This window comes from Carassius auratus, chromosome 49 (genome assembly GCF_003368295.1).
Source record: "Carassius auratus strain Wakin chromosome 49, ASM336829v1, whole genome shotgun sequence".
In the NCBI taxonomy this organism is placed as follows: domain Eukaryota; kingdom Metazoa; phylum Chordata; class Actinopteri; order Cypriniformes; family Cyprinidae; genus Carassius; species Carassius auratus.
Genome location: NC_039291.1, coordinates 2,289,229 through 2,316,808, shown reverse-complemented (window position 1 = coordinate 2,316,808; position 27,580 = coordinate 2,289,229). Strand labels below are relative to the sequence as shown.

Genomic DNA, 27,580 nt, shown 5'->3' with positions numbered 1-27,580 from the left:
TTTAGATGTCATTTTAGTAAATGCTAAATATATTTAGGTCCTAATGACTTTAATAGTAGCTAGCTGAATCATGGCTGCAACAACTGAATTTAGGTAACATAAAAATACATATAAAATCCTTATTAATAATTTAAGCCGTTTAAAAAAAAGGAAATTATTTGATTTCCACAAAATTGTCCTATTTTTTTTTTTTTAGAAAGTTTTGATTATTAGTAGGCTATAAATGTAAACATCATTGAAGAAATTACGTTTTCTTCAACAATATAAATTACATTCAGTACATAAATTGCTAACAAATTGCTATCAAACTTTTGGACAACATAAGCACAAATATCTATGACTATATGTATAACCACAACTACCACAAGGAAGTGAGTTATACTGATATGTATTTGACCACCGCTGTTCTTAATGCACAGATAAAAAAAATTATCTTTTCATTTTTTTTTTTTTTTTTATATTTATGTATATTTATACTCTCTCACTTCTCACTCTTCCTCACTGCGGCCGTTTTTTACGTGCGTGACGTCATTTCCTTCCAACATGGCGCAGGCAGCAGGTCGCTGATGGAAAACTGAGGGATTTACCCCACCTTCTGGCTTTATTTATGTTTCTCTATTGAGGGCATCGTCCGCCGGAGAAAATACTCAAACATACGGTCATATCTAAAAACCGCGGATCTAGCCTCCACTGGGACAGGTTCTCCTCGCCCCGTCGCAACGAGTCATGTATGAAGGCAATAAGACGAAAAACATGTTTTTAACCCGAGCTTTGGAAAAGATCTTGGCCGACAAGGAGGTGAAAAAGGCTCATCACTCGCAGCTGCGCAAAGCCTGTGAGGTGGCACTAGGTCAGTATGATTTCGATGCGTTGATCGCAGTGTTTTAGATGTTTTAGATGTGCATGCGTGGCTTTAATTCTACCGGTAATGAAACCGCAGCTTCAGAATAGCTGCATGAATCCAGCAGCATTGCGGAAGTGATTCTCATTTCACCTGAAAAAAGCCTCGATCTAAACCTGTACCTGTTAATTTAGCATGAAATATCGATAATCATGCGCGCTTGGCTTGAATAAATCATATTTAGTGCACGTACGAATGAGGAAACAGGTAAAATGAAAGCAGGAACTGACAGGGCGAGTTTGTCCTCTTTGACAGGAGCTTAAGAAAGCCCCTTCATCACACGAACTGTGCACAGAATAAACTTTATATGTTAAATGAGAGAATCATGCTTTAAGAGCATTCAAAGTGGCTGCTTCGAATTAATTTGAGTGTCACTGACCATGTTTTTTTCCGTCATCAAATGTAAAGACCCCACCTGTCATATTACAATAACAATTAGATTTTAGTTTTGCGTACAGTCTAAGCTTTTTATACGACACTACAGCGTGCAAACTAAGATGTCATATCGTTTAAATTCGCGGAAACAATGTTTGCACTATCCTTATTTCCTCCCGATAACAACAATGACTGGGCAAGATGGAGAGAAACGCAGGCGGAACTGATTGTTTTGCATTGGTGTTGTCAAAAAATCATTAACTGTTTTTAAATAAGACGAGTGTATATGCTCACGGAGGTTTAACTTTATAAAAATGTGTAGAAAAGATGCGCAATCATTGTGCCTCGCAGTCACAGGCACCGTTGAATTGTTCATTTGAAACGGCTCTTTTGAATGATTCACCTGAACCGATTGGAGAACGTTTGGATCACTCTGACATTTGACGCATTTTCTTTACATCTTACTCGACAAAAAAGGAATAAACATCTGCATTTTGTGAACAAAAATGTATTTCACGATACAAAAAGACCGGATAAAATGCGCACGGTCGCTTTTGTGAACACTTTTTAGTCATGACTCAATCGAATTGGTGAATCGGCTCATATGAACGAATTGATCAAAAGAACCGATTTGCTAAAATGAATCAGCCTAGTTTGCGATGGGCGTAACGGAAGTGTGATAGGGGTTGAGCTAAGGGCTTGTTTGGAATAAGGTGAATGTCTCTATCCCTGTCATGCATTTCTCATTATCAGCGGTCAATAATGCATGCACGGTGGAAGTTGAATTACAATACATTATTAAAGGGGGAAGAAAGCAGTGGCTTCCAGGCTCTTGGCTTGAATCACATGCACCGTGCATTGTACATGCAGGGTTGTTGGTTCAGCCTGCTTTACTGCATTGCAAACAATGATTTTTACACTGAAGCATTTGATTTGTCAGTAAAACATTAGACCCAGAGTGTGATTTTATTAGCAATGGGATACTTTGATGTCTTTGAAACAAGTATAGGAGCATCTTTCATATTTAGAGAAATGTAGGCCGTGATTACATTCACGTCCAAGAAGATATGAAGATGTAGGCTAAAGGACAGCCGCAATCAAATGGAGTGGTACAAAGTTTAATCTATTTCATGCCGCTTGGCAAATATAGGAACAACTGTCAACACTTTTTGTCTGTACTGGTTAGTGAATAATTTTGATCATATATATAGTGAGTTGTGTTTACACCACTAAGACAGAGTTCTCATCGCAGGCCTTATCCTCACAAATCTGGTCTCTGGCTACTTAAAAGATGATACAGGCTTACTCTTATTACAAAGGACTGATGCATACAACCACATTTTACTAAATTGTGCAATAGGCATGTGGATAATAAGTTTAGTTAATGGTTAAAGAATATGATTAGTTAACCAACTCAGTTCATTTGTTTGTTTATGTTCATATCCCTTATAAAAGGCATATGTGGTCGACAAATATAGAGCTTACTCTGCTAAACAGCACTGGGTTTATGGTCCATTTTTGCATATTTAGGATTACAACTGGCATTTTGGTTTTGACCGAGATGTGACAGCATCTGTTAGTGAACTTTAGAGAAATCCTGATGGAATTGTCAAATCACATTTCATTTGTCACAGTAGAGAGGTTTACCCGCCTCGCTTGAAGATGTGCACTCTGGTTTCATCTGCAATTTTTTTTTAGCATTTCCTCACCCCTTGTGACGATGTATTGAGAAAGTAAGTGTGTATATCTTGGAAAATGATTGGTATTTCTGTAAAAGAAGTTTAGATTTTGTTAAGTTAAGCATTGCTGGGGAAACTCAGATAAAAAGGGTCACTAAAAGGCTATAAGAGTAAGGAGTTTGAAAATATTCTTTGTAGATGCTGCAAGCATACTGTAAATGTATGCTTTGGGAAAATAAGTTTTTCTGTTTCTAAAAGAAATATGATGGCTTAAAGGGGTAGTTCACAAAAAAAAAAAAAAAAAAAATTCTGCCATCATTTGCTCATGTTGTTCCTAACATGTATGACTTTCTTCTGTGGAAACACAACATAAGATATTCTGAACAATGGTGATATTCCAGACAGTATTAATTGCCAACATTGAATTTTGTTGTATGGACCAAAAAAAGGAAAAAAAGCTGAAATATTTCTAATAATATCTTCTTTTATGATCCACAATAGTAAGGCTCATTTTAGAAATGTGTGGATGAATAAATAATACATTTTCATCTTGGGGTGAACTATCTCTTTAAAAGTCTGCTTTGAATGCCAAAGAATTCATGAAATGCATGGATGTTTCCTTTTCTGATGTGAGCGTTGTTGTTTTTTTTCTGAATGTGAAGGGTTTCTTAATGACACCATAGAAAAAAAAATGGTTTCTTGTCTCTTAAGCACAATAAATACTTATGGAGCAGGTAAAACAAGTTCATACACTTTTTTTTTTGTTTGTTTGTTTTTTTTTTGGCAAGATTTCAACTGAAATAAAATATAATGAAACAACGTAGACATAGGTAAAAAAAAAAAAAAGAAAATAAATTTCTATTACTTAAATTAATTTGAAACTGGAAAATATAAAAACTAATTCAAAGTATTGAAAGGATAGGCCACCCATAAGTGAAAATTTACTCAACCTCATGTCATTCCAAACCTGTAGGACTTACTTTCTTCTGTGGAGCGTAAAGGAAGATATTTTGAAGAATGTTGGTAATAGCCCCATTGATTTCCATAGTACGAAAATCAACAATGCTGTAGAAGTCAGTGTGAACGGAAACTGTTCCACAGGAGAAGGTCATGCAGGTTTGGAATGGCGTGAAGGTGAGGAAATTATGACAGAATTTTCCTTTTTGGGTGGACTAATCCATTAAAAAAAAATAATAGTACGTGTTACTAAAATAACACTGGTCAGGTTAGTGAAGAATAACTAGAAACCTCCTGTACAATTTCTTTCTTCAGTATTCAAAATCTCGTTTTTGTGACAGTCACTGCTTCAGAGAAACTGAATGATACTGCATGTGACACAACAAGACTCCCAGTTCACCTGTCACTGACATTATTAAAAAAAAAATCCTTCCTTTTGGGTCCTGACTCCATGGGCTATCACTGTCAGAGGTAGTTAACAAAAACAGTGCATGTTATGTCTTTGTAAAATGGCCCAAATCTCACAGAAACACAAGTTTACACAAGCCTGTACAATCATCAAAAGGCTAAATGTGATTCATTGGACTATTAATATTAATGTACTCACACTGTTTTCTAGACACCTGTGAAGAAACTGAGAGTAACCAATAAGATCAGGTCTCCGCATGAATTATTTAGCTTTCAGACTGATCGTATATTACTCACGCCTTCTAACACTTCAGGCAGTTTCGAGTCCTGTTCTATTCATCATAAAAAGTTTCTTAATGGCCCAAAACAAGGAAGAAGTTTAAAGTGAAGTTCAGATCCCAGAAGAAAGTTAACTAACAAATATCACAGCTTTTCGTTTTTCCAGTTGGCATAATGTAGAAGTATAAGACTCACTAGGGAAATGATTAATGGAAAATAGTTTTCTCTGTTACTTTTTGAACTTTTTAGTGCGGTAATTGGTATTATTATTTTTCAGAGGTGTTTTACCAAAATTACGCATTGCATGGTGTTGTGTTTAGCAAATATCTGTAAGCTTAATGTCCTAATGAAAATGTCCTTGCAGAAAATATTTCTGTTTTTCCGCAGATTGTTTTCTTACTGTACAGTGAAGTAGAACGAAATTGGTGGTTTAATATAAAAGATCATGTTTTTGGATGAAAGTCCATCATAGCTTATCTCTCTAACCAGACACTTTGTTTCATTACTGGCCTTTGTAAATAATGCATCATCTTTCAGTAGCACTAGCTCATTCGGCCTCTGACAGGTGCTGAATTAATCATAGTCCTGCCACAAGCTAACCAGAGTCCATACCATTTGACACCCCTATTTTTGAGTCCTGTAGTGTGTTTATAGCCCCTTTCACACTGCAATTCCGAAAAATACACATGTAACGTGTCCCGGTAATTGTTCCCGGGTCACTAGATTTTGCCCCTTTCACACTGCCAGTGATTACCCGGAATATGTACATGCGTTCACACACAACCTGTAAAGGTCCCGTAAAGACACATGACATCAGGATGTGATGTGTACTGTACGAGTCGAAAACGCTAGGCACGTTAACTTTCACTTAAGCTGGCGAACGATCTCAGCATCAGCGTGGAAAGTGAGGTACTACCCGATCTCTGCTTCATTACAGTTTGCACATTTATTTTTTTGTCAAGAACATTGATCTGCCTTCAAAACACCTGGTAAAAGAGTTGCGCGATAACATGCATCATCACTACGACACATCCTTTACAGCATTAGTTCTGGCTTTTGTTCACACAGAGCTTGTTCCGGGACTGAACCCGGCAATGTTACTAGGTCCCCAACCCGGGATCAATCCTGGTACGTGTTTGCGTTCATGCAGAAGGCGACCCATCAATGTTCTGGCAATTTTCCCGGTCCAACATGCAGTGTGAAATGGTCTTATGAGATCACACAGCATTTACATTGATTGGGTTAGAAATGCTAGAGGAGTAGTTTATGGACACTTTAGGTTTATAGTAGGCTGAGACTACCGTATTTTTCGGATTATAAATCACACCTGAGTATAAGTCGCATCAGTCCAAAAATACGTCATGATGAGGAAAAAAACATATATAAGTCGCACTGGACTATAAGTCACATTCATTTAGAACCAAGAACCAATAGAAAACATTACCGGCAAATGTTACACAGACCAATACTTTAATATTTCACGTATGTAAAAATGTCTCAAGAGAAAAATAAAATATTAAAAGCACTATGTTTATTATACATTTAATTATATATGTTTACATTTTAATTAAGCTTTACAACTAATATAAGTAGTATTTTGCAGCAGTGGTATCTTGGTGTAATGTATGAACAACGATTTGAAACAAATATGATGTTTTTTTAAATATAAAACTATGCAGATGACGCTCTGTGGCGCGGCAGAAATTTGAACAGCGTTCTGAGTCGTAGCTGGGCGCCGTGGACAGACGCCGAATGGCGCCGGCGGTGTGTGTACACTCATAGAGAATAATGTGTTCGAATTTTAAAGAAGTGTCGCGACGCGACGCTGCGCTTCTCGTCCGGTGTGCGACCCCCTTATGTTTACAGTGGTAGACTACACGAGCACTGAGCAGCATAGAGCGCCCTCTCTTGGCTGTAGACGGTAATGTTTTCTCTTGGTTCATGTCTCTTAGTTAATTTCTCTCGGTTCATGTCAAATTAATTTTGATAAATAAGTCGCACCTGACTATAAGTCGCAGGACCAGCCAAACTATAAAAAAAAAGTGTGACTTATAGTCCGGAAGATATGGTAAGCTTGCTTGATAGCTCTCTAGAGTGAAGATGTGCATTTTGGTCATTTTGATGAAATGAGTTTTTGATGTTGTTGACTTTTATGACAGATAGACTAAAATGCCATTGAAATGAATGCTCTATTTTGGCATGTTTATAGTATTGGTATGAGTATAGTTTCTCATGTTAAGTTTGCCATGGCTGGCGAACCAATGGAGGAAATCCATGTGCTTACACACACATGCACTTGTGGTCCAGGGCCAGGGCCTCCCTCACACTCCACATGTTGCGTTGTTCGGACAACCACCCTCAGCATTTCCTGTGCAGGGCCTAAATTTAATTACAGCTAGATAATATCTCTCTTTTTTTTTCTACACAATGCAGTTGTCAATGGTCCAATGCTTCCTCCTCAAGCACAGAAGACCTGAGCCGGGTGTTTATCTCTGTGGATGAAAAGAGCACACTGCCTCCCCTTCCACTGGGGTTCTGCTTTTTGGAAGCGTTTTTGTTTGTGTGTGAGAAATGGTTTGTCTCTATTTGGTGGGCGGATACTTGATACTTCAACTGTGGGCTAAATAGATACATTATGCAAATTTGGCTCTTATGTTGTTTACATTCCATAGGCAGAATGCCTCCATGACAGTATCAAGAAACCAAGGGCCAAATAAAACAGTGTATGGTCTCTATTAACAGCTGGTCTTTTCCAAGTAGAGAAGGATGAAAGTTAACAGACATCCCTTATTTAAACGTAGCATCTCTTGTTTTGGCTTGCCTAGAATGTTCTATTCAAGTATGCGGACATAAATGGCAATGCATTTGAAGCAGGCAGTCCCATGCTGGAGATACTAGACATACTAGAGAAAAGATGATATGTAAATCTATATGAAATAAATGTGTATGCTCTATATAAATGTTTGTCATGTATTCCAGTTAGCTTCTGTATATCACCTTTTATGGTTAACAATTGCACCTTTACTGAAAGGTGGAGAACAGCCCAGGTGAGAAATGCTTCAGACTTGTTACCTGGCCCAATTTTGATTCAGATCATACTTTAAAGTGCGCAATCACTAAACAAAAACAAGTTTGTCCACATGGTTGAGTTCACATAAAGCCTCATCTAATAATTGGCCAAAAAGATATTTGTAATACACTACCGTTCACATTGGTGGAAAGAGAGATAAAATTTCTTTTTTTTTTTTTTTAAATGCATGTTTTATATTTCCATACATTTTAAAAATGTTATTTATTTCTTGTGATGGCAAAGCTGAATTTTCATTACTCCGTTCTTCAGTCTCACATGATCCTTCAGAAATCATTCTGATATGCTGATTTGGTGCTCAAGAAACATTTCTAATCTTAATAAATAATGAAAACAATCACAGTTTTGCTGCTTAAAGAGATGGTTCACCCAAAAATGTAATTTCTGTCATTAATTACTCACCCTTATGTCCTCCTAAAAATGTAAGAACTTCATTCATCTTTAACCTTCGTGTCAAAGACTGACACGGAAGAGATGAAATTGTTGAAAAAAGTCATTATGTTTGTTTTCTTTGTGCACAAAAAGTATTCTCTTAGCTTCATAAAATGAAGGTTGAACCACTGATGGCACATGGACTATTTTAACGATGTCCTTGCTACCTTTCTGGACCTTAAACTTGGTACAGTAGTTCCATTGCTGTCTTTGGAGGGGCAGGAAACTCGGATTTCAGAAAAAAAAAGGGTATTTGAATTTGTGTTCTGGAGATTAATGAAGGTCTTTCGGTTTTGGAATGACACAAGGGTGAGTAATTAATGACAGAATTTTCATTTTTGTGTGAACAAACCCTGTAATATTTTCATATTTTATACATTCAAACAAAACAGCCTTATATTTTCCCATGCTGTTAGTTCTGCAACAAAAAAGTCAAACCTACCCGAAAGAACTAATGCCTTCCGATTCCTAAACTTGTCTGGCGGATTTATTCATTCTTGAAAATACTAGGTTTGTAAGGCACAAGGAGTTCATTTACATAGTTTCTCTGGTTGTCGAGTGTGACAACGCGGTGTGAATGTGCGTGAATGTGTTTTGATGATGGTAGATGGTAGTTCAGATGGTAAATAATCTGTAGGAGAGGAGGAAAGAACGTACCACCACTTTCAGGTAACACTAGTCACCATTGAGATTAGGATTTGTTGGGAAGCACTAATAGTTTTGGTAAATGTCACCTCCTTTTAGCAGATTTATCACCGACTTTTTCCTCAAATCTCCTAAGATCAAGCACAAAAACCGAGTAAGGATCAGCACTGTCTAGAGATGTTCCGATACCCTTTTTCTCTTCCCGATACCGATTCCGATACCTGGGCTCAGGGTATCGGCCGATACCGAGTACTGATCCGATACCTGGGTGTATATCTGTATATACAGCTGTATATACTACTAGCCCTGTGTAAATTGCTAGAATTTTTTTATGGTGTGCTTCAGACAGATCCCTCAATAAAACATGAACAAATACATGGTGAACTACTGTATTTATTACAGTATTTTTATTATCTAACATGAATTTGACAGTATTATTTATTTTCTTATGCAAAAAAGAACTTCAAATGCAGCCAAAAATCTAACACCGCAAACTAAAAAAGGTATTTAAGTTTTACAATATAACTGTATAAAAAAACTGCAACAAATAAGTCTAGGAATATAAAAAAAGATCTATTAATCAGATAATCAGATAAAGTAAAAAACAAGCAACCATCTAGGCATAATTATTATTATTATAGAGATGTATTATTATTACTGTAGGCTACAACAGTAGCTTTATATATTGTCAATTTACTCATGTAAACCAAACATTTATTTTAATGGGCTGCCATGAAGATCTTTGAGTGTCTGTGTTTATGATATGACAGTATTCTCAAATGAAACGGTAAATTCTCATGAAGTGACGGTTTATGCGTTCGTGTCCTCATGACACACAGCAGAGACTACAAAACAGCGAGCTCTCGCGCATCTGTGCCAGTCACCCACAGAGATGTAGATTTTGCGGGAGTAATATTTAAATAGTATTTTGCAGTTTAATATTCACAGACACTAGTATATATTCGGCTACTGTCTGGAGCCCTGCGTTTTGACTTACACGGAAGCGACTGAACGCAGTTGCCGGTACTGAATATACTCGAGAGTCTGTAACTACCGGTACTACAGAGACATACTGCTAACCACTGATCTATAATATAGTAGCGGCTTCACTGTCTTTTGGCAGTTTAGAATGTGATGAGTGATCCAGTCATATATAGATAAGGGCTGCTAACGCGTTTTCATTTCTTCTTCGCTGCTCTAAACAGGGGTTGCTTGTGGCAACACAGCACAACTTCCTGTGTTTTCAATGCATTTTGAGCAGCGAAGAAGAACCGTGCAGCGGTTAGGCAAAGCTTGCGGTCATAACTAGGTCTTTTTTAAGAAAATGGTATCGGATCGGTATATGGGTTCATGTACTCGCCGATGCCGATGCCAGAATTTGTTGTGGTATCGGAGATATTTCCGATACTAGTATCGGAATCGGAACAACTCTAGCACTGTCCCACCTCTGTCTTTCAGTGCTGGATCTGGGAATGTGTGAAATCCACCCTGCCCTTTGACTGGAGGAGATCAAGTGGGGTGTAGATCAGAGTTTTCCATGGGCTCGAAGGACTTGGATGTTGTTGTCTCGGGAAAGAAGCTTTGCATAGATGTATCCATGTCTTGTCTTGAGAGTTGCGGAGCAATTCCACATGAGAATGAAGGAAGGAGGAGGCAAAGAACACCCTAATAAGACCCATCCTTACAGCGTCTACTTAGAGTCCATTCGCACACCCTCTGGCTATGTAAACGGCTTCTGTCTGCAGTCGTTGCATTAGTGTGTGCATGTTGCCTTGGTGTTGATCACATGGTATACTGAAGAACTCCCAAAGGACCCTACTGTTTATCTTTCCCCAGCATTTGGAGTGGCAGCATGTGTGTACTGCAAAATATGCCACCATCCGCTTTTTGCTTAATTGATGGAACAAACCGGCAACTTGAGACTAAATTAGCTCTGTGAGTTGTTTGCCTAGGTGAAGGTGTCTCAGAGCAGTCGACTCGATCCCACCATGCTGTTGTCTAAAGCACCAAAGCAGGGTACCAATAAGAAAGCATATATATATATATATATATATATATATATATATATATATATATATATATATATATATATATTTGACTTTTGCAATCGAGATTCAGAGCGAAATAGCAATATGCAATTACATGCACTTTCCTTTGCGTTTACTGCCTGTATGAAGGAGAGAGACTGTCAACAGTCTGGGCTTTCTGCTGTCCTGCCGAGTGAAACGCCCCATGGTGTTGTTGTATACGACACGTCACGGCATGCTCTCAGCCCACCGTATACACCATGAGTGAAAGTAAAGCTATTTCTGCTTCATTAGAGTTGCGACTGACACCTCCAGAGCTGATATATTTTCAGGTAGAGCGTGGAAATCTTTGACGAAAACGTGTTTAGCATTTATGAAATCCCATTCAGACCCAACATTCCTGACCAAGTCCCTCAGTTTCTGTTGTCTGTTGAAGAATTTCTTTAATGTTGGACGTGTTGCCCAATGGTTGACACACAAGTCCTCGCAAGTTTAGACTTTATGCACAAGTTGGAAATGTCAATTTGATTCCAGTCGTTTTATAGTTCTGTCACTCCAAGTTTTTTCCTGTAATCTATGGATTAAACTATCAATAAAGGTGACGCCAGTCCTTTTCATATACATGGCATGAATGATAAATTGGTACTAGGGTTAAAATTGTGTGTGTGTGTATATATATATGTATATATATATGTATGTATGTATGTATGTTTTTTTTATTATATAATTAAAATAAATTATTAAACTGTTAAAAATAGTTTTCTGTAATTGAAAAAAAAAAACAAAGAAAAATGACAAGCACATCAAATTATTAAAACCTATTTTAAATGACTAAAATTGAGATAAAAAACAAATATTAAAAAAAGCTAATTCAAAATAATAAATACTATAGTAGTACACAAACAATGCAAAATTACACAGATTGGTACCATAACCGCTATTAGCTTAATTTCTTAAATCTTTATTTATTTGTATCCATTATCTGGATCTTTAATTGTTCATGCTCACTTTTTTTTTTTTGTAATTTTACATTGATTACCTTTAGCATACTCTAATGTTCACTTAAAGTTAAATTGTAAAAAAGAATATTAATTCAATAACACTGTTAAATGTTATCTTCATCAAATCTTACAACGGGGAACCGGCTTTACTGACGAGATTTGCATGTTCATCGCATGCGATGTATTGCCCAGCCCTACTTTGCAGCATTATAATGTTGCAATGACTAACTTCATTTTTATTTACAGTTTTAGTGTTTTATTGATCATTTATTTGGTTAAAATTTCAAACCATTGTCATTACTAATGATTTTTCTCCCAGGAGGTTATAATCGTACATTCAGTTATCCAATTATGCAATCACTCTGTAAGATCACCCAGAGAGTGAATAAACACAATCTATTATTGTGTTGCAGGTTTGGTTTACATTAATTATGCTAGTGTCATTGCTTTGATTGGTGTGAATCACGACTCCGTTTCGATGATAGTGGCGTCATAGTTTGACCTCTGTCGGCGCTTGTCCTTAGAGCACAATTATCTCGAGCCGGCTCGCCATCAGCATCGCAACACTTCCAGAGCTAATACATAATTCATACTGCTTATGAGTTTATGAGTAACTGCTTCTCATAGATGTTTTACACCTGAATATATCCCCATGAAAATAAGTTTGTTTCTTTGATTTGGTAAATATGTTTCTTACATCCCCTTTAAAACACCACTGCTTGAGCCATTTCAAGTTTTTAGCATTATAGTACAATGTTTGAATGGCCCCATATACACATCCAGACATCTTTGGTCGATGTATTTTGTGTATTGTAGTTAATTATGATATTTAGTTTTGCATATCCCTATAAATAGAAAATAAATATATCTAGTAGGATCATATTGTCTCTTTCATATTACCTCATTCACTGGCAGCTGAGTAGAGCAGGCCTGCTTGAATCTGTTTTCCCATGGCTATGTGGAATGCCGTGTGTCCCAGTCCAGGGTTTCACAGAAGGTCTGGAGGCCCTGCTAAAGTTGAGAGGGGACACAATCACCTCCTAAAATGCGAATTCAGAGTGGACCGCTAGCATTGTGCCCTTCATTCACTGCACACACGTGCATTATGTAGATCATTTCAATTGAAACAAGCCTTAGGTTGCCACCCCATTTTAAGGATTTTTATACATTAACTGAATTGAGATCATCAAGACCCCCGCTGTGGAAATGTATGTGTGAGTCAACGGAAGGTTTATTTATCTATTTATCTATCACACTTGAGATTGTGGTTGTTGTGAGGCACAGTCAGATTTCACATCAGTCATTTAAAGCTGATGCTAACTGAAAGAAACGTATTTATGTGGTGTCATATGTTGTCCCAACTGTTTACTCAGAAATTGTGGGCGCTGGCTATGTTTCAAAATTATAATGGTGCCAACTGTGCACTGGTATGGCATACAGTAAGACTGTATTTTGGGCTACTCAGTAGATGTTTAAGACCTACAAGACATTCGTAGCTCAATGAAAAAAAGGCGGCTAAGAAGCAGGCTTGGTAGCAAGTAGTGGTCAACTGTCAAAGACGATGTATCGTTTCCGCCACTAAATAAAAAAATAAAACAAGGTAATTCTATCACAATTCTGACTTTTTTCCCCTGAATTGCGATTATAAAGTCAGAATTGTGAGATATAAACATTATATATTATATATAAGTTTATATCACAATTCTGAGGAAAAGCCACAATTACCTTGTTTACTTTTTTATTTAGTGGCGGAAACAGGCTTCCATAATGGCTAGTTTGATTCAACTAAAGAAGCTGTAGTCAGGGGGTTCACCGCAGTGCAGGATGAAGATCGGTTTAATCAGTTTTAATGGTAGACTGTCCCTGGTAAAACAGAAACCATAGCAACATGGTAATTTCCCAGAGAGCCACAACAAGTATTGTGTTACCTGAGATTTCAGTATTGAAAATACCCTTGGTCTAAATTTATCCTCTCAATTTATTGTATTAGTTCCATTAAATGCACTTACTTTTCTAAACTTCAGAGAAAGCAGTGAACCGATAAGGGCTGCACAATTATGGCAAAAATCATAATTGTCCATTATTCCCCCATTAGTCAGAGACCTAAACTACACCATAAACCAAGTATTTATGCAGGTTTATGCAGGACAACAGAGTTCATCACTGGCCAATATACAAGATATAACACATATAGCGTGTTTCATTTGAAAAACCTTTACTCACCAAGATTAGGCTAGGCCTTCATGTTTTTTCTGCAGGGAAATGATTGAATCCACTGTAGATGGCTTCAGCGCGTTCCTGCGCTCACTGATAGTGTGTCATTATTCTCCTTATAAACATGGTCAAAACTTTTCCACACCTCAGACTTTGCTTTAGTTGCTGGTGCAACCAAAATGTGGTCGCCAGAGGCAAGCCTTCGTTTCACCTACTCAGCATACATTTTCGCATCTTTCTCGCTCCGGTTTGCGAGGTAAATGAGCAGTCATGTGATGTATTTCGATTAGTGCGAGAAAGATGCGAAAATTTATGCGGAGTATGTGAAACGGAGGCTTGCCTCTGGCGATTACATTTTGGGATCTTCAGCTCTAGACCCATGTCTATTTGAAACCTGCCAAAGAAACTAGTGTGTTAATTTAGAAGAAAAATTTGTGGTGTTAGACCACTACAGAGCCGTTGTTAACTGACTAGTTGCGCAAATAAACGCTGATGATGAACTTGGATTTGCGCAGCCTCTCAGTTAACAACGGCTCTGTGTAGTAACAGCTGCTCTATGTGAAATCACGCACCTGATGGAATTTACCGCTGATTAGAGAACCGGCTTTACTGACGAGATGTGCATAACGATCGGCCGATCTTGAAGGTGCACCCCTACCAACCATATCCCTAATAATTTTTGAAACACTTTCAGATTGATAGAAAACAATGTGATGGTAAACAGACACCAGTGCTCTGTGTTCTGTCCGAGTTCAGGTTGAGTTTAGTGTGTTGGCGGGCTGTCTGTCAACAGAGCGTGTAGATGTCATTATGCTGCTGTACTCGTCATTGTTTACTGCCGAGAGAAAGAAAGAGAGTGCTCTTTCTACAGCATTACATTGTTCCCGTGCCGAGCACTTAGTCATTCATGACTGCAGCTGCTCGCTGAGACCAGAGGCTCTTGTTCAGAATAAACTTATTCAGTCCAAACTACTTTCAAAACAGCAGCACAGATTGAAGTATTCAGATATCCTGACCTGTTAGTAACGGCGTGACCTACGCAAGTCGGTGCAGAGTGCTTGTCTGCTAATGAATCCAGGCGTTAAAGCTGATTTAAAGTCTAATTTATGTCATGTAGATGCTTTCAGAAGCTTGCAGCATGTACCTCTGACTCTGGGCTTCTCGTTAGTAGATTTTTTTCAAAAGTGAATGCATTTCTGATGCGGTTAATGACTGGTTTCAGAGGAGAAGGTGTTAAAGGGTCCATGTGTAATTAAATTCTTTAGTGTTAGCAATGAAAATAGCTCTCGACAAAATGGTGCACATAGTTAACTTTCTGTGTGATTGGTGTCATTGAGCCCTTTTTAGATTATCAAGTATTTTTGCTGATTTAAGTTAGCATTTAACTACCAATAATAGTGTGGAATAGTAGAGGCTTACAGTAAAAAGAAGCAATTGCCTTTTTATTCTCTTTAGTCTAGAAAGTGCATGTACATTTATGATTATTTATTTATTTGATTTGATGATTGAACACTATCATAGTCAATGCTAGGCATTGTTTTTTGAGTTGCTGCATATGTATGTTTTAGATATATATCAGTACATATATTCCATCGGGTTTTTTTTTCCTTTTCTTTTTTTTCAGTGAGGACTTCACACTTATTTATTAAATTAAACAATATATATTTAATATATACTTCTAATACATTATACATATAAATGAATATAAAACAAAAAAATGATATAGATAAATTACATAATAAATAATAATAATATACATTTTAATTAAAGGAATGTCCGTCCTAAATAGTGTTGTCAAAAGATCCGCTACTTCGGTACCAAGTCGGTACTAAAAAAATGAAAATGTCACGGTACCAGGTTTCTTTAAATACCGGTGGTACCCGAGTACCCGATCAAGCCGGTTCTTGACACATACAGCGCTATGATTTCCGAAAAGCAGAAAACGCGGAATCTCAAGATCTAGTCATGAAAATTAAACTTACATTTTAATATGGACGGTCACGGAATTTGTCAAATCCAATCTCCATATGGACCAGTATCAGTAAATGTTAAGTCGCAAAAGTTGGATGAAATCTGAATCCTGCATGTTCTGCGTGTCTCTGTGTGAATGAATGAATGGTTTGTTTACTACATAGACTGAAGCACGTGACGCTTGCAGTAATTTCAGCATCTGCTGTCTCAATGAGGACATAAATACATAAACAACATCACCAGAACTGTTCTGAGTCACTTCACAAGCATTTTACTGTTTCATTTGAGTGTGTCAATTTAAAGGTATTCACGGCAACCCGTCAAAACAACCCTCTACATTGCGAGTAAATCACTCGCATATGCGACTAAATTTTACACTGGGCGACTAAATTATGTCTATTGTTAGCCATTGGCAAATATTCTTAGATTTTACTCGCTAGTGTGTGTGTTCAAGGCTATTATACGATTAGCACATTTTCACTTGCTGAACACTGACTGAGCACTTCAGAGTTCTCTCTCCATCAAGCGATCTGTACTTTTCAATTCATCTCAATGGATGCTGAGCGCATCTGTATTTGCCAAACTGTTTTTTTTTTTGTTTTTTTTTACAGAAACCCAAAATGACAAATATGCATTCATACATGGTTATCAAGTTTTAGTTCTAATCACTAAAGTAGTACAAAATACCATAATATAATGCTTGACTGACTGATTAAGAAGTTAAGATTTAAAAAGCTGTGCCATTTTACAAAGATAAGCTGACTGGAATCATGTGTGTGTGTGTGTGTGTGTGTGTGTGTGTGTGTGTGTAAAATAGTATTTCAGTCTGGCGAGTAAACTAAAAATTTTACTAGCCACTGGCGATTATATTGCCAATGTGTGCGCTGAGGGGTGAAAAATAAAAGTTATTTTTTACATAAAGGCATTGTGCTAGAAATATTACTATTATTTAGTAAAATGTATGTGATACTGCTACTACTTTTGCTATTTTTTAAAGAAATAAATCACACAATATTTTTTCCATGTTTTAATTTTAATAGCAAATCCCCATATTTACCATTTACCATTTGGGTGAAACTTGTTTCCTGTTTTTCATATTTATATCACTTGTAGAAAAACTTTAAACAAAATTGTAAATAAGTATAAAGAATGGCTTTGGTTTTATTGTTAGTGATTAAAAAGTGTGTGTGTTTTTTGTTTTTTTTTAACTAGCATATTTTTGTGTTTTGCTTTGGTACTGAAATTTGTACTGAGAACCGTGGATTTTCACTGAAATCGGTACCGAATGCTGAAATTTTGGTACCGTTACAACACTAGTCCTAAAATAACGACATTATAATATTTTGAGAAAAATAATGCATTCTTTATACAACTATATAAATATTCTAATATAGTTTTTGTTTCTTCTAATATTTTAATTTTATTATTATGTTTAGGAAAACATAAATTTAGCATTATGCCATGTTATTACTCAGTAGCAGTAGATGGTAAACATTATTTAGTTTTTACCCCTCATGTGACAGTTTTCTTTTTCTTTTACAGAGGAAATCAAGGAGGAATCGGAGAAATTAAGGTAAGTCGATATCTTATGCCACACCTCAGCTGTCGAGATATTGAACGTGTATTTCAAAATCCCCTTTATGGTTGTCAGGTTCAGTGTTTGTAATGCAGTGCTGACATTTCCAGAGAGTAACCCCACGCGATCTCTTTGTGTTTTGGCTGCTGCCTTACCCTCATTGTGATTTGTGAGTGTGTGTTCAGTGCCGGTGTTGTTAATGTGCTCGGAGACCTTGCTGTGTGACTAGGACACAGGAATGAGGCGTTCTGTGCTCATGGCTTTCTGCGGCCCGTTCTGAGGTCCTGCCTCAGCCCTTCTTTTTAGAAGCCTCCTAGGAACAGCATTCATTCACCCTCTACATCCATTAACTCACAGCTCACTTGTTTCACCCCATCCATCTCACTTTCACATCCATATCCGTGTCTTTTGGTGTTTCTTCTCTTTGTTGCTTACAGATTTCTGTTTTGAAGTGAAGGTGCGCTCCTTCCAAACGATAGTTCTATTTTTAGTCTCAGTTTTTAATTAAAACACCATTGATCACAGCAAAACTCTTTGTGAATCCAAATCTGTAATCTACACATTGTCACAGAAACATAATGCTTCAAATGTTAGTTCAGTAAACCGACCTGACAGATTCAAATCAATTATCTTTTCTCTTTGTCTTGTATTTTCATTAAGAGTCATGTTTTCATGAATTAGACAGCTCTGATCATTATGGGTTTTTAAAAATAATGTCAATATTAAATATTAAAATTTATTTTATGCACACATACACACACTATAATAGCTGTAATTGTATTATTATTCATATTTTAAATAATATTCAAATATAATTATATTTCAAAAGTGTGCTATTAATAAATAGGTACATTTACATGCATTCTTTTATGAATAGAACATAATCATGTATGAAAGAAGGCCTATATAATTTTAATGTCTTTACTGTCCCTTTTGAATGGTTTAATGAGTCTTTGCTCAATAAAAAATATTAATTTAGAAAAAAAAATTAAAAAAACAAAACTGAACCCCTAAGCTTTTGCATTCTCATTCTGCACACATCTGTTCGATTTATACAATGTCACAATGACATTCAGCATTTGATTGATTTATTTGGACATTTAAGATTTAGAAAACATCTATTTTGTGGTTTTATGATATATATCAGGAATGTTCTGGGTTCAGTCTCTATCATCAACTGCATATTTCATATAATATCGATAACCACAGAAAAAAAAACATATTGAGCTTCACTGGAATTTTCAGTTTGTTTTAAACATGGATACAAATGCACTTAGTGGAAATAAACTTTACAATACACACTAAAAGACTTAGAGCTATTCATAACCATGCAAAGCCATGTAACATATAGATGAAACGCACAAGTATGAGCTGGAAAATTCAGCTTTTCTCATGTCTCAGTTTTCCTTTGTAAATGCATTATGGTTTTTACAAACAAAGTATTTTCTGGGAAACCACACATGCTCTCAATAGATATTAACTTCCATTGAATTTTGTAAAATGACACTAGCTGATTCTTCTTACTTCCAGAGATGTCTTGTCGTTGCACTGTGCTTAAAGTTCTGTTTGTGCTCTGCCTGATTAGTGACTTGGTTTAACTTTATGGAAAAAAATAATCCTCTGGAGGGTTTGGTTAGGGCCAAGAGAGAACCTGTGAAAAAGATGTGTGAGGTAATCTCTGAACCAGTGTTATATATATATATATATATATATATATATATATATATATATATATATATATATATATATATATATATATATATATATATATATATTAGGGATGCACGATATTGGATTTTGGCCGATATCGATATGCCGATATTTTCTAAATAATTTTGGCCGATGCCGATACCGATATCGATATATATACAAATATATACTGATATATTTAAACTTTAATTTTACTGAAGAGAAATCCATGTATGTCTTCTGTACTGATTATACCATAAATTTATTATTTTACAAATGTAGACAGACATTCACATCTGAAAAACAGGTCAATTATTTCACTTGGAGAATATCGGTTTGGCTCATCGGCAGAAATATTCATATCGGCCGATACCGATAATGGTCATTTTAAGCTTTTATCGGCCGATACCGATGTTGTGCCGATATTATCGTGCATCCCTAATAAATATATATATATATATATATATATATATATATATATATATATATATATATATATATATATATATATATATATATATATATATATATATATATAAATAATTTTTTTCTTCGCATTGTGAGTCTTTTATCACAGAACAGTAACAATCTTTCATAGTTATAGACATTGCTTTAAACTCAATAAATGTAAACGACACATCATTCATGCATTTTACTTCTAGGTTTGTATAATAAGCTGCTCAAGCAAGCAGCAAAAATTTTTTTTAAATTCCCGCAAACAATGCACTTTCAATTTAATTCAGAGCCTGCAGCACAGCAAAAATAGACTCGGTACGTAAACGGTCGCAAGCCACAACCTCGTACAGTATGAACGCTAGAATCTGTTAACATGGGTGCGTAAAAAAAATATGCAATACGCACTGCAGACGGAGTATGTGTGAAACAGGCGTTGTAACGTAACACCAGAGCACTACTGTGTTTACCCTCACCGTGCCTCGCAGTCGCTGCTTAGAAGTGCAACATTGTAAAGGGTCTGTCTGAAACAGTGTCGCGTGGCCGCGGCGCAGCATAACGTTCATTACGAACGTTGAGTAATTAAAAACATCGGTATGGCGGTATATTAAAAAGTAATATCGTAACGAAAATATACACCGGTTTTCGGTGTGAACCAGTATACCGCCCAGCACTACTCTGGACCCAGCGGAGCTCTAGTCTTTTCCTTCGTAGCCTGGCTACAGCTCAGTTTATGTCAATTGAAAATCTGAGCTGGCTAATCCCTCCACAGACAGATTAATGAGATCCACTGAAGGAGAAGTGAAGTGAAGAGAGCCGAGCCAATGGAAATAGCTGTATTATACTGTAGCGGACTCGGCCAGCTAATTCATAGCCACAGCAGCCCAACACGGCTGTATCCTCTATAGTAGACATCCACCAGTGGGGAAATGTAGTGTGTACTTTTGAGTTAGGTAGAGATTTGGGACTGTTTTTCCTATTGTATTTAGGTTTCGGTGTTAGATTTGGCAAGCAGTTCATTTGATTCATTAAAAAGAACACCACATTTTTATGAGTTAGTTTGCAAGTTCTTGTTTATGTGTTGCCTGTTGGTTTTTGCGTGCAAATCGCTTGGATGGGTGATATATCAAAAATATGAGCTGCAAAAATCTAGTCATTATGAGCTGTGAATAAATGACTCTCTTGATTTGGGATTAGTGAGTCAGTCTAAAAGATTAATTAAACAGCCTTGTTTGTGAGCTAGCAGATTGAATTGGACTCATTCAGTCAGTGAATCATTCAAAGACATTTGACTGAGTAAGGTAGTAGTTTGGGACACTTGGTTTTCATAATGACCAATTAAATCGATATTTAGATTTGCCAAATTATTCATTTGATTCATTAAAAAGAACAGCATTTTCAAGAGTATGTTAGTAAACAGCATTTTTGTGTTGTCTGTGTTGTTTTTCTGCACAATTAGCTAGATGGATGATATGTGCTAAAATATGAGTTGCAAATTTATAATGAATATTAATTGTGAAATAAATTGCTCTTTTTAAAGGGCTCTTTTTAATGAGTCAGATTCATGAAACAGCTCAGTGTTTAGTTAGCTGTAAGTTAGCTGTTTGAATCAGACTCTCATAGTCAAAATCAACGTAACAGAGTTTTGTTATAAATTAATAATAATAATTTCATTTTATAAAACGGATAATTCCAGTCCTTGATTCTGATTGGTTGAGCTAGGTTTGAAGCTGTTGTAAATTACACTACAAACACTTTTGTTTTTCGCTTTTGTTTACGTCAGTGTGTTGCTCGGTAACCGCTTTGTTGAAACCACAACTGTTTTTGAGTAGCTAGATTGTTTGGTGGAAGAATACTGTTTTTATTTATATCATTACACTTTATTTGCTCTGTTTTATTCTGGGAAACCTTACTATGTACGTATATGTAAACACTGTTTTATAAAAGCAATAATCCCCAAGAAGCCGTGGTTTACAGTTAATTTATAACAGCTAAGGGCTGTTGTTAGGCACGACCTGTTAGCTGTTTAATAAATTCACTGTTTAGTTTACAGTAGGGGCTGCACGATATTGGGAAAAAATTACATTGCAATATTTTATTTTTCTGCGATATATATTGCGATATGAAATCTAATCAAATTTTTTTCTTACAAACAAAAATGGGGTGAGCACACTTCCATTCTCATTTGAAATGATTTAAACATCGACACCATCGTGTCAATTGATTAATATGCGCGAGGGAGAGAGGGCAAGACAGCGCTCATGTTGTTTGAAGACGGTCAGCGTGCGGCCGGGGCGCTCTCTCTCTCTCTCTCTCTCTCTCTCTCTCTCTCTCTCTCGCGTGTGTGCTCTCCCTCTCTCTCTGTCCTGTCAAAACTTTTACTCTATGATGGTTAAGCTGTGCAATTAATCCGCGAATCACATTCGTTAAGGGCTGGGGAGCAGCTGGCCCGTACAGTTAATGAATAACAGATCAACTACGACAGCCTACATCGCACATCCTGCGATGTGACTATCGTGGATTCGTACATTGTGATATCGATGCTTAAACGACACATCGTGCAGCCCTAGTTTACAGTTTACTATATGAGGTCCAGTTCCCCAGTGAGAAGCATTTTTGGGGGGATTTTGGTGACATTGGAATCATAATCAACCATAATAAAGCAGTCAAAAAACTATGATTTGAGGCACACTAATCTTGGATGCTGTATAGTATTCAACTGCATCTTTGCAATCTCTCTCTCTCTCTCTCTCTCTCTCTCTCTCTCTCTCTCTCTACTCAACTTCATTCCCCACTCCCCAACCTCTCCCCCCATCCCGCTGCACTCATCAACTCGTCTTGCTGAAGGAAATCCTAAAGTTGGCCCTACTTAACACACAGCAGTCCCAGCTTGGCCTGGCATCTCTCCAGATCCGCTGCTCATCTCGAGCTGATACAGTGGCTGGATATAAACTGAGAGTTTGCAGTCTAGGTCACATCCACTGCAGTGTGGATATTAAAAAAGATTCGAAGGATTTCTCACACTGGCAGAACTAAAGGGTTTTGCGTATTTAAACAAAGAAAGAAAGAAATTGCACAATGTTTTGCTGTAATGTAATGTAATGTGTGACTGATTGACATCTTAGTTTTTGTTTTGTAGCCCACCGGCTGGGGACAACAAGTCCAGTACTTTGCCGCCAATCAAATCAAAGACCAGCTTCATTGAAGCAGATAAGTACTTCCTGCCGTTCGAGTTGGCCTGCCAGTCCAAATGTCCACGCATCGTCATCACCTCTCTAGACTGTTTACAGGTCAGTGCCCTGCAACACGCTCATGTCAGGATATGTCTTAAGAGGATGTTTCATCTCATGCACGGTGTTCATGATTTTTCAGAAACTCATAGCATATGGTCACCTGACGGGCAGCGCTCCAGACAATACCATCCCTGGAAAAAAACTCATCGACAGGATCATCGAGACTATATGTGGCTGTTTCCAAGGACCGCAGACGGATGAAGGCATCCAGTTGCAAATTATAAAGGTCAAATATTTTTATGTGAGATTGCTTACAGGCATGTGGAGCAAGGAATGCATTGTGTTTTTTCAGAAATGCTTAGGGAGCAATGTTTGCTGTAGGTTATTTGGGTGATGTTCATACAGGATCAGTATTGCAATATATATATAGTAATAGAAGGTATATCAGTACCAAGTATATCTCTACTTAATGATCATTAATGACATTGTATTAAAAAAAAAAAATAATAATAGTGTGACTTTCTGCTGAAATAGTCTTAATAATTGGAAAATCCCTTTCTATCATCATAATTTAGAATTTAATAATAATTGTATTATTATTTATTTAATTACTTTATTATTATTATTATTATTATTATAACCTGTATAATTATTATTATACAAATTTATTATGACATAAAGGGATTTTCAAACTCTTAAAAATTTTTTTGGCACAACTGGCAGAAATGTTTTTTAGCTCCTAAATGGAAATTCAGTTTATGTATTGATTATTTATTTAAATGCAGTTACAATTTGTTTAAAATACTAATTCAACATTACAAAACAAATCAAAATGTAATTGATTTAAATATTCTTATTTTAGTTTTCAGTTGTCTTCCTGGTGTCCAAAATATATATATATATATATATATATATATATATATATATATATATATATATATATAATTTTTTTTCCTTTTTTTTTTTTCTTTTTTTTGAGTAGGTTGATGTAGAACTGCCCTAACCTGTAGTGCTCAGATTTCCATAGTGTCATTTGCCTAAGCTATTGTTTTACAAATCTCATTGTGGAATGCGGAGTAGCAGGACAACCACAGCGCCTGAAAGCTGCTGAACTCCTTCATATGGCCACATGTCGAGCATAATCTGTTTGTACTTTCCCAAGATTCCTGCAGCTAATGTAATAAATAATAACGCTCCCCATTTTGTCCCAATACTTTCCGAGGGTTTATTGCTACAATCATGACTTAACTTTCTCAGCGGTGACATTTGTGTTTGTTTCTTTTCACTCCGGCCCCGGACAGGCCTTGCTAACAGCCGTGACCTCACAGCAAATAGAGATCCATGAAGGTACGGTTCTGCAGGCCGTAAGAACGTGCTACAACATCTATCTGGCCAGTAAGAACATCATCAACCAGACCACGGCCAAAGCCACCCTCACGCAGATGCTGAATGTGATATTCGCCCGCATGGAGAACCAAGCAGTGAGTGCATTTGACACTTCTCCTGTGGTAATATGGAGAAATGACACCTTGATCTAACATTTCTTCTTTCTTTTTGGATGATGCCTCTCCTCCTCCTTCCCCCCCCTCAAAATATAGCTTACAAATCACAAGATCAGTTGGTCTTTGGCATCAAGAAAGCGAGATCGTCAGGTAAAGAGTGACGGGACTGCCTTGAAATTTGCTTGATCTGAAGTTTTCTCTGGTTTGTGTACATTGGCTTCATCCGTCACTCCCACTCTGTCTCCCTCTTCGATTCTCCCTCAGACGTCTCGCTCAAGTCTGCTTGCCTTGGCTTCATTGCGTTTGTTTTCTGCCTGCTGTCGTCCCCTCCATGACAAATGAGTTCCTTTCATCTGTCTTACCATGTTTATGTGTTGTGATTTACAGCAGTTCTCTCTTGATTTGTAAGGCCACTTTTACACCTGGTAGTAACGTCCATCTCGGGTGATTTGGTCGTAAGTTGTTGACACCTTGTAGTAAGATGAGACTCCTGTGACAAACGTGTTTGGATTATGAGGAAAAAGTCTTTAATTTATAATGACATATGTTGCTCTGTGGGACTAGGCAGTTTTTTTTCCTAGAAATTATTTTAATATGGTTAAGCTTTTTGACAAGATTACTACCATTCAAAAGTTTGGGGTCAGTACGATTTTTTTTTTAACAAGCCTGCTTTTATTAAATAAAATGCAGTGAAAAAATAACATTTTAAAATACTATTACAATGTACAAATTTAGTTCTAATATAACATTTTATTGTTCTTTTTTTAAACTTTTTATTTTTTAATTGTCAATGTTGAAAACAGTTGTGCCACATTTTTGTAAAAATTGTAATTAATTATTTTTCAATTTAAAGCATCTTTTAAATTGATAGCTACACTTATAGCTATTTTCATTTTCATGGTGAAACATCAAAATTTGTCGGGCCGCCACGGACACGCCCTTCGACGAAAACTCAAGATCTTCACAATTTAACATCGCAAAGGCGTTAAAATTACTCTGACCAACTTTGGTGTTGATCTGAATAAATCTTAAGGAGGAGTTCATTAAAGTAAAACCCCTGAAAATGGCAAAAACTAAACATATTTTGCAGAGAAAATTCAAAATAACCGACTTCCTGTTGCCTTTAGGATTTTGCTCCGAGGTGCACACCGTTGAACCCACTTCTGAAACCAATACCAAACGTAAATTTTCACCAGTTCTGAGGTGTTTGCAATGAACCTTCCTCAAAGAAGGCTAGAAAAAGTATTTATTTTTCTGAATAAACAATAAACAATGTTTTGAGCCGAATTGTTGCACAATTATTTTAGCCGATGAACTTCAGATGAGAATAATTACATGATTAGTGTTTTTCAGGACACATTTTGCACTGAGCAATCGGATCAATAATCTTTTTAGACCTTGTTTACAAGCGTCATTTGGTTTCAGATCATCCGAGATGGATGTTGATACCAGGAGCAAATGCAATGTGTCTGTATCTTTGTGGTTTAGATAGCTGCATGTGAATGAGGACAGTAAGGTGCAGTTTAGATGTTTCCCAGTTGCTGCACTGTTCAAAAGGATGCCACTTTGAAAGTGGGGCTTGCGGTTTTGGCCCAAACTAAACACACTGTCACAAAGTTTTAGCAGTCTGGACTGAGTGTGACTCATTCTGACACCGCCAGACACATCATGCGTAACTAATCAGCTGTATTACATTGAAGATGTGTTTGTTTTGCCAACACAGATCAGGCTGCAGTATATTAGACCACCTAAATTCAGCTGAAAGCTCTAGAGAAGGAACATCTTTGTCCCTCATACTTTATTAATGAACCTGTTACTTTAAATGCAAGCAGCGATTACCAGGATTCAAGCACTTTAGGCAGTTAAGAACAAAAGGTAAATGACATTGTGTTAACATGTTAACATAAATAAATGATTAGAATAGCATTTTTAGTAAATTATGGTAATTTAGGTAATTTACCAAAGAATTATGATAATTTTTAACAACCTATGGTCAAATTTACATAAAATATTGCATGCTTGTTAAGTATCATCTGTCGCATATGCTCACCGAGTTTCATGAGGTTTTGATTTTTTTCTTTATATATTGATTTTGATTTATAGGCTTTGTGGTTTGGTTATGATCGGTGTGAAAAACCTAGGACTAGTTCACAAAAATAGGTTTTAAATTTACTTCAAAATCATGGGAAAACCAGAGCCAATCTGACTTTCTGCAATGTTCTTTGTTTTCTTTCTTTGTACGGACAAATGTTATGAGTAGTTTTGATTTTTCTATCACTTTAAGCTGCTTTAGCCGAGTCTTTAGATCTGAGTAGAGGTCAAAACTACTACCATCTGACAAACTTTCAGCTCTTTAGGCCTTACGGTTTGGTCTGCAAGATCAGCTTTAGGGAAGAAGAAAAATCCATACAATTACAATAGGGTTTCAGCACATTGTGCTTGAACCCATAAATACATAGTATATTTTTATGTTAATTACAAATTATTTAAATAGAATTATGCAATCTATTAACAGACATTGTTTCATTGCTAAAACACAAAGTATTGATTGAATGTTTTTCATTTTGCTATTTACTATTGATTGACTATTTACTTAGGGTGCTTTAACACTAGAGCTTTTGGTGCCCACCCGGGTTCGATTGATGTCAGAGTTAGTTTTTTTTTTTTGGATGATGTGAACACTGTCATCCGAAAACAGTGGTGTGCACTCGCGAACAGTACCCAAGTCCACTTAAAAAGGGTGGTCTGGGGTATGGTTCATGTGAACTGCGCCATGGTTTGTTGCTGCTGCGAACACAATCGTACTATATATCGCAGAAGTGAACTTCTATGAATGACGTATTATTTGATAAAAATGTGTGTTTGTGTGTGTTTCACTCACTTTCCTGATGCAAATAGAGAGCTGTATATCTCATTTCTGTTCACCTTCAGCATTCTTTAGAGCATTTGCATTACATTCGTAAGACAGACATGAGTGCCGTTATGTACCGAAGGCTGGTGTTGTACTTAATTTGTTTTGGTATTCATTTATTTATTTTATAAATTGCTATAATTTAAAATTCATTAAGTCACATTGTTAATAGCTAGTTATTTACATTGAATTATTGACTCTATTAACAGACCTAGTTTAATTTAATCAGTTTTATCAGC

The 27,580-nt window shown here is 36.5% G+C and overlaps 1 protein-coding gene across 3 annotated transcripts in view; it reads left to right on the top strand.

Moving 5' to 3' along the window:
- The first annotated feature begins 520 nt into the window (after nt 1-520).
- Nucleotides 521-27,580, top strand: part of LOC113066031 (brefeldin A-inhibited guanine nucleotide-exchange protein 1-like) — a 55,954-nt gene continuing 28,894 nt past the window's right edge. For 2 of the 3 annotated variants that reach the window (XM_026237609.1, XM_026237607.1), the window contains exons 1-6: nt 521-850; nt 17,520-17,550; nt 22,835-22,985; nt 23,068-23,214; nt 24,230-24,409; nt 24,527-24,580. In XM_026237609.1, the coding sequence (XP_026093394.1) occupies nt 727-850; nt 17,520-17,550; nt 22,835-22,985; nt 23,068-23,214; nt 24,230-24,409; nt 24,527-24,580 (687 nt within the window). In that variant the 5' untranslated portion in view covers nt 521-726. The remainder of the gene's footprint in view (nt 851-17,519; nt 17,551-22,834; nt 22,986-23,067; nt 23,215-24,229; nt 24,410-24,526; nt 24,581-27,580) is intronic. The other variant, XM_026237610.1, reaches the window with a different exon arrangement.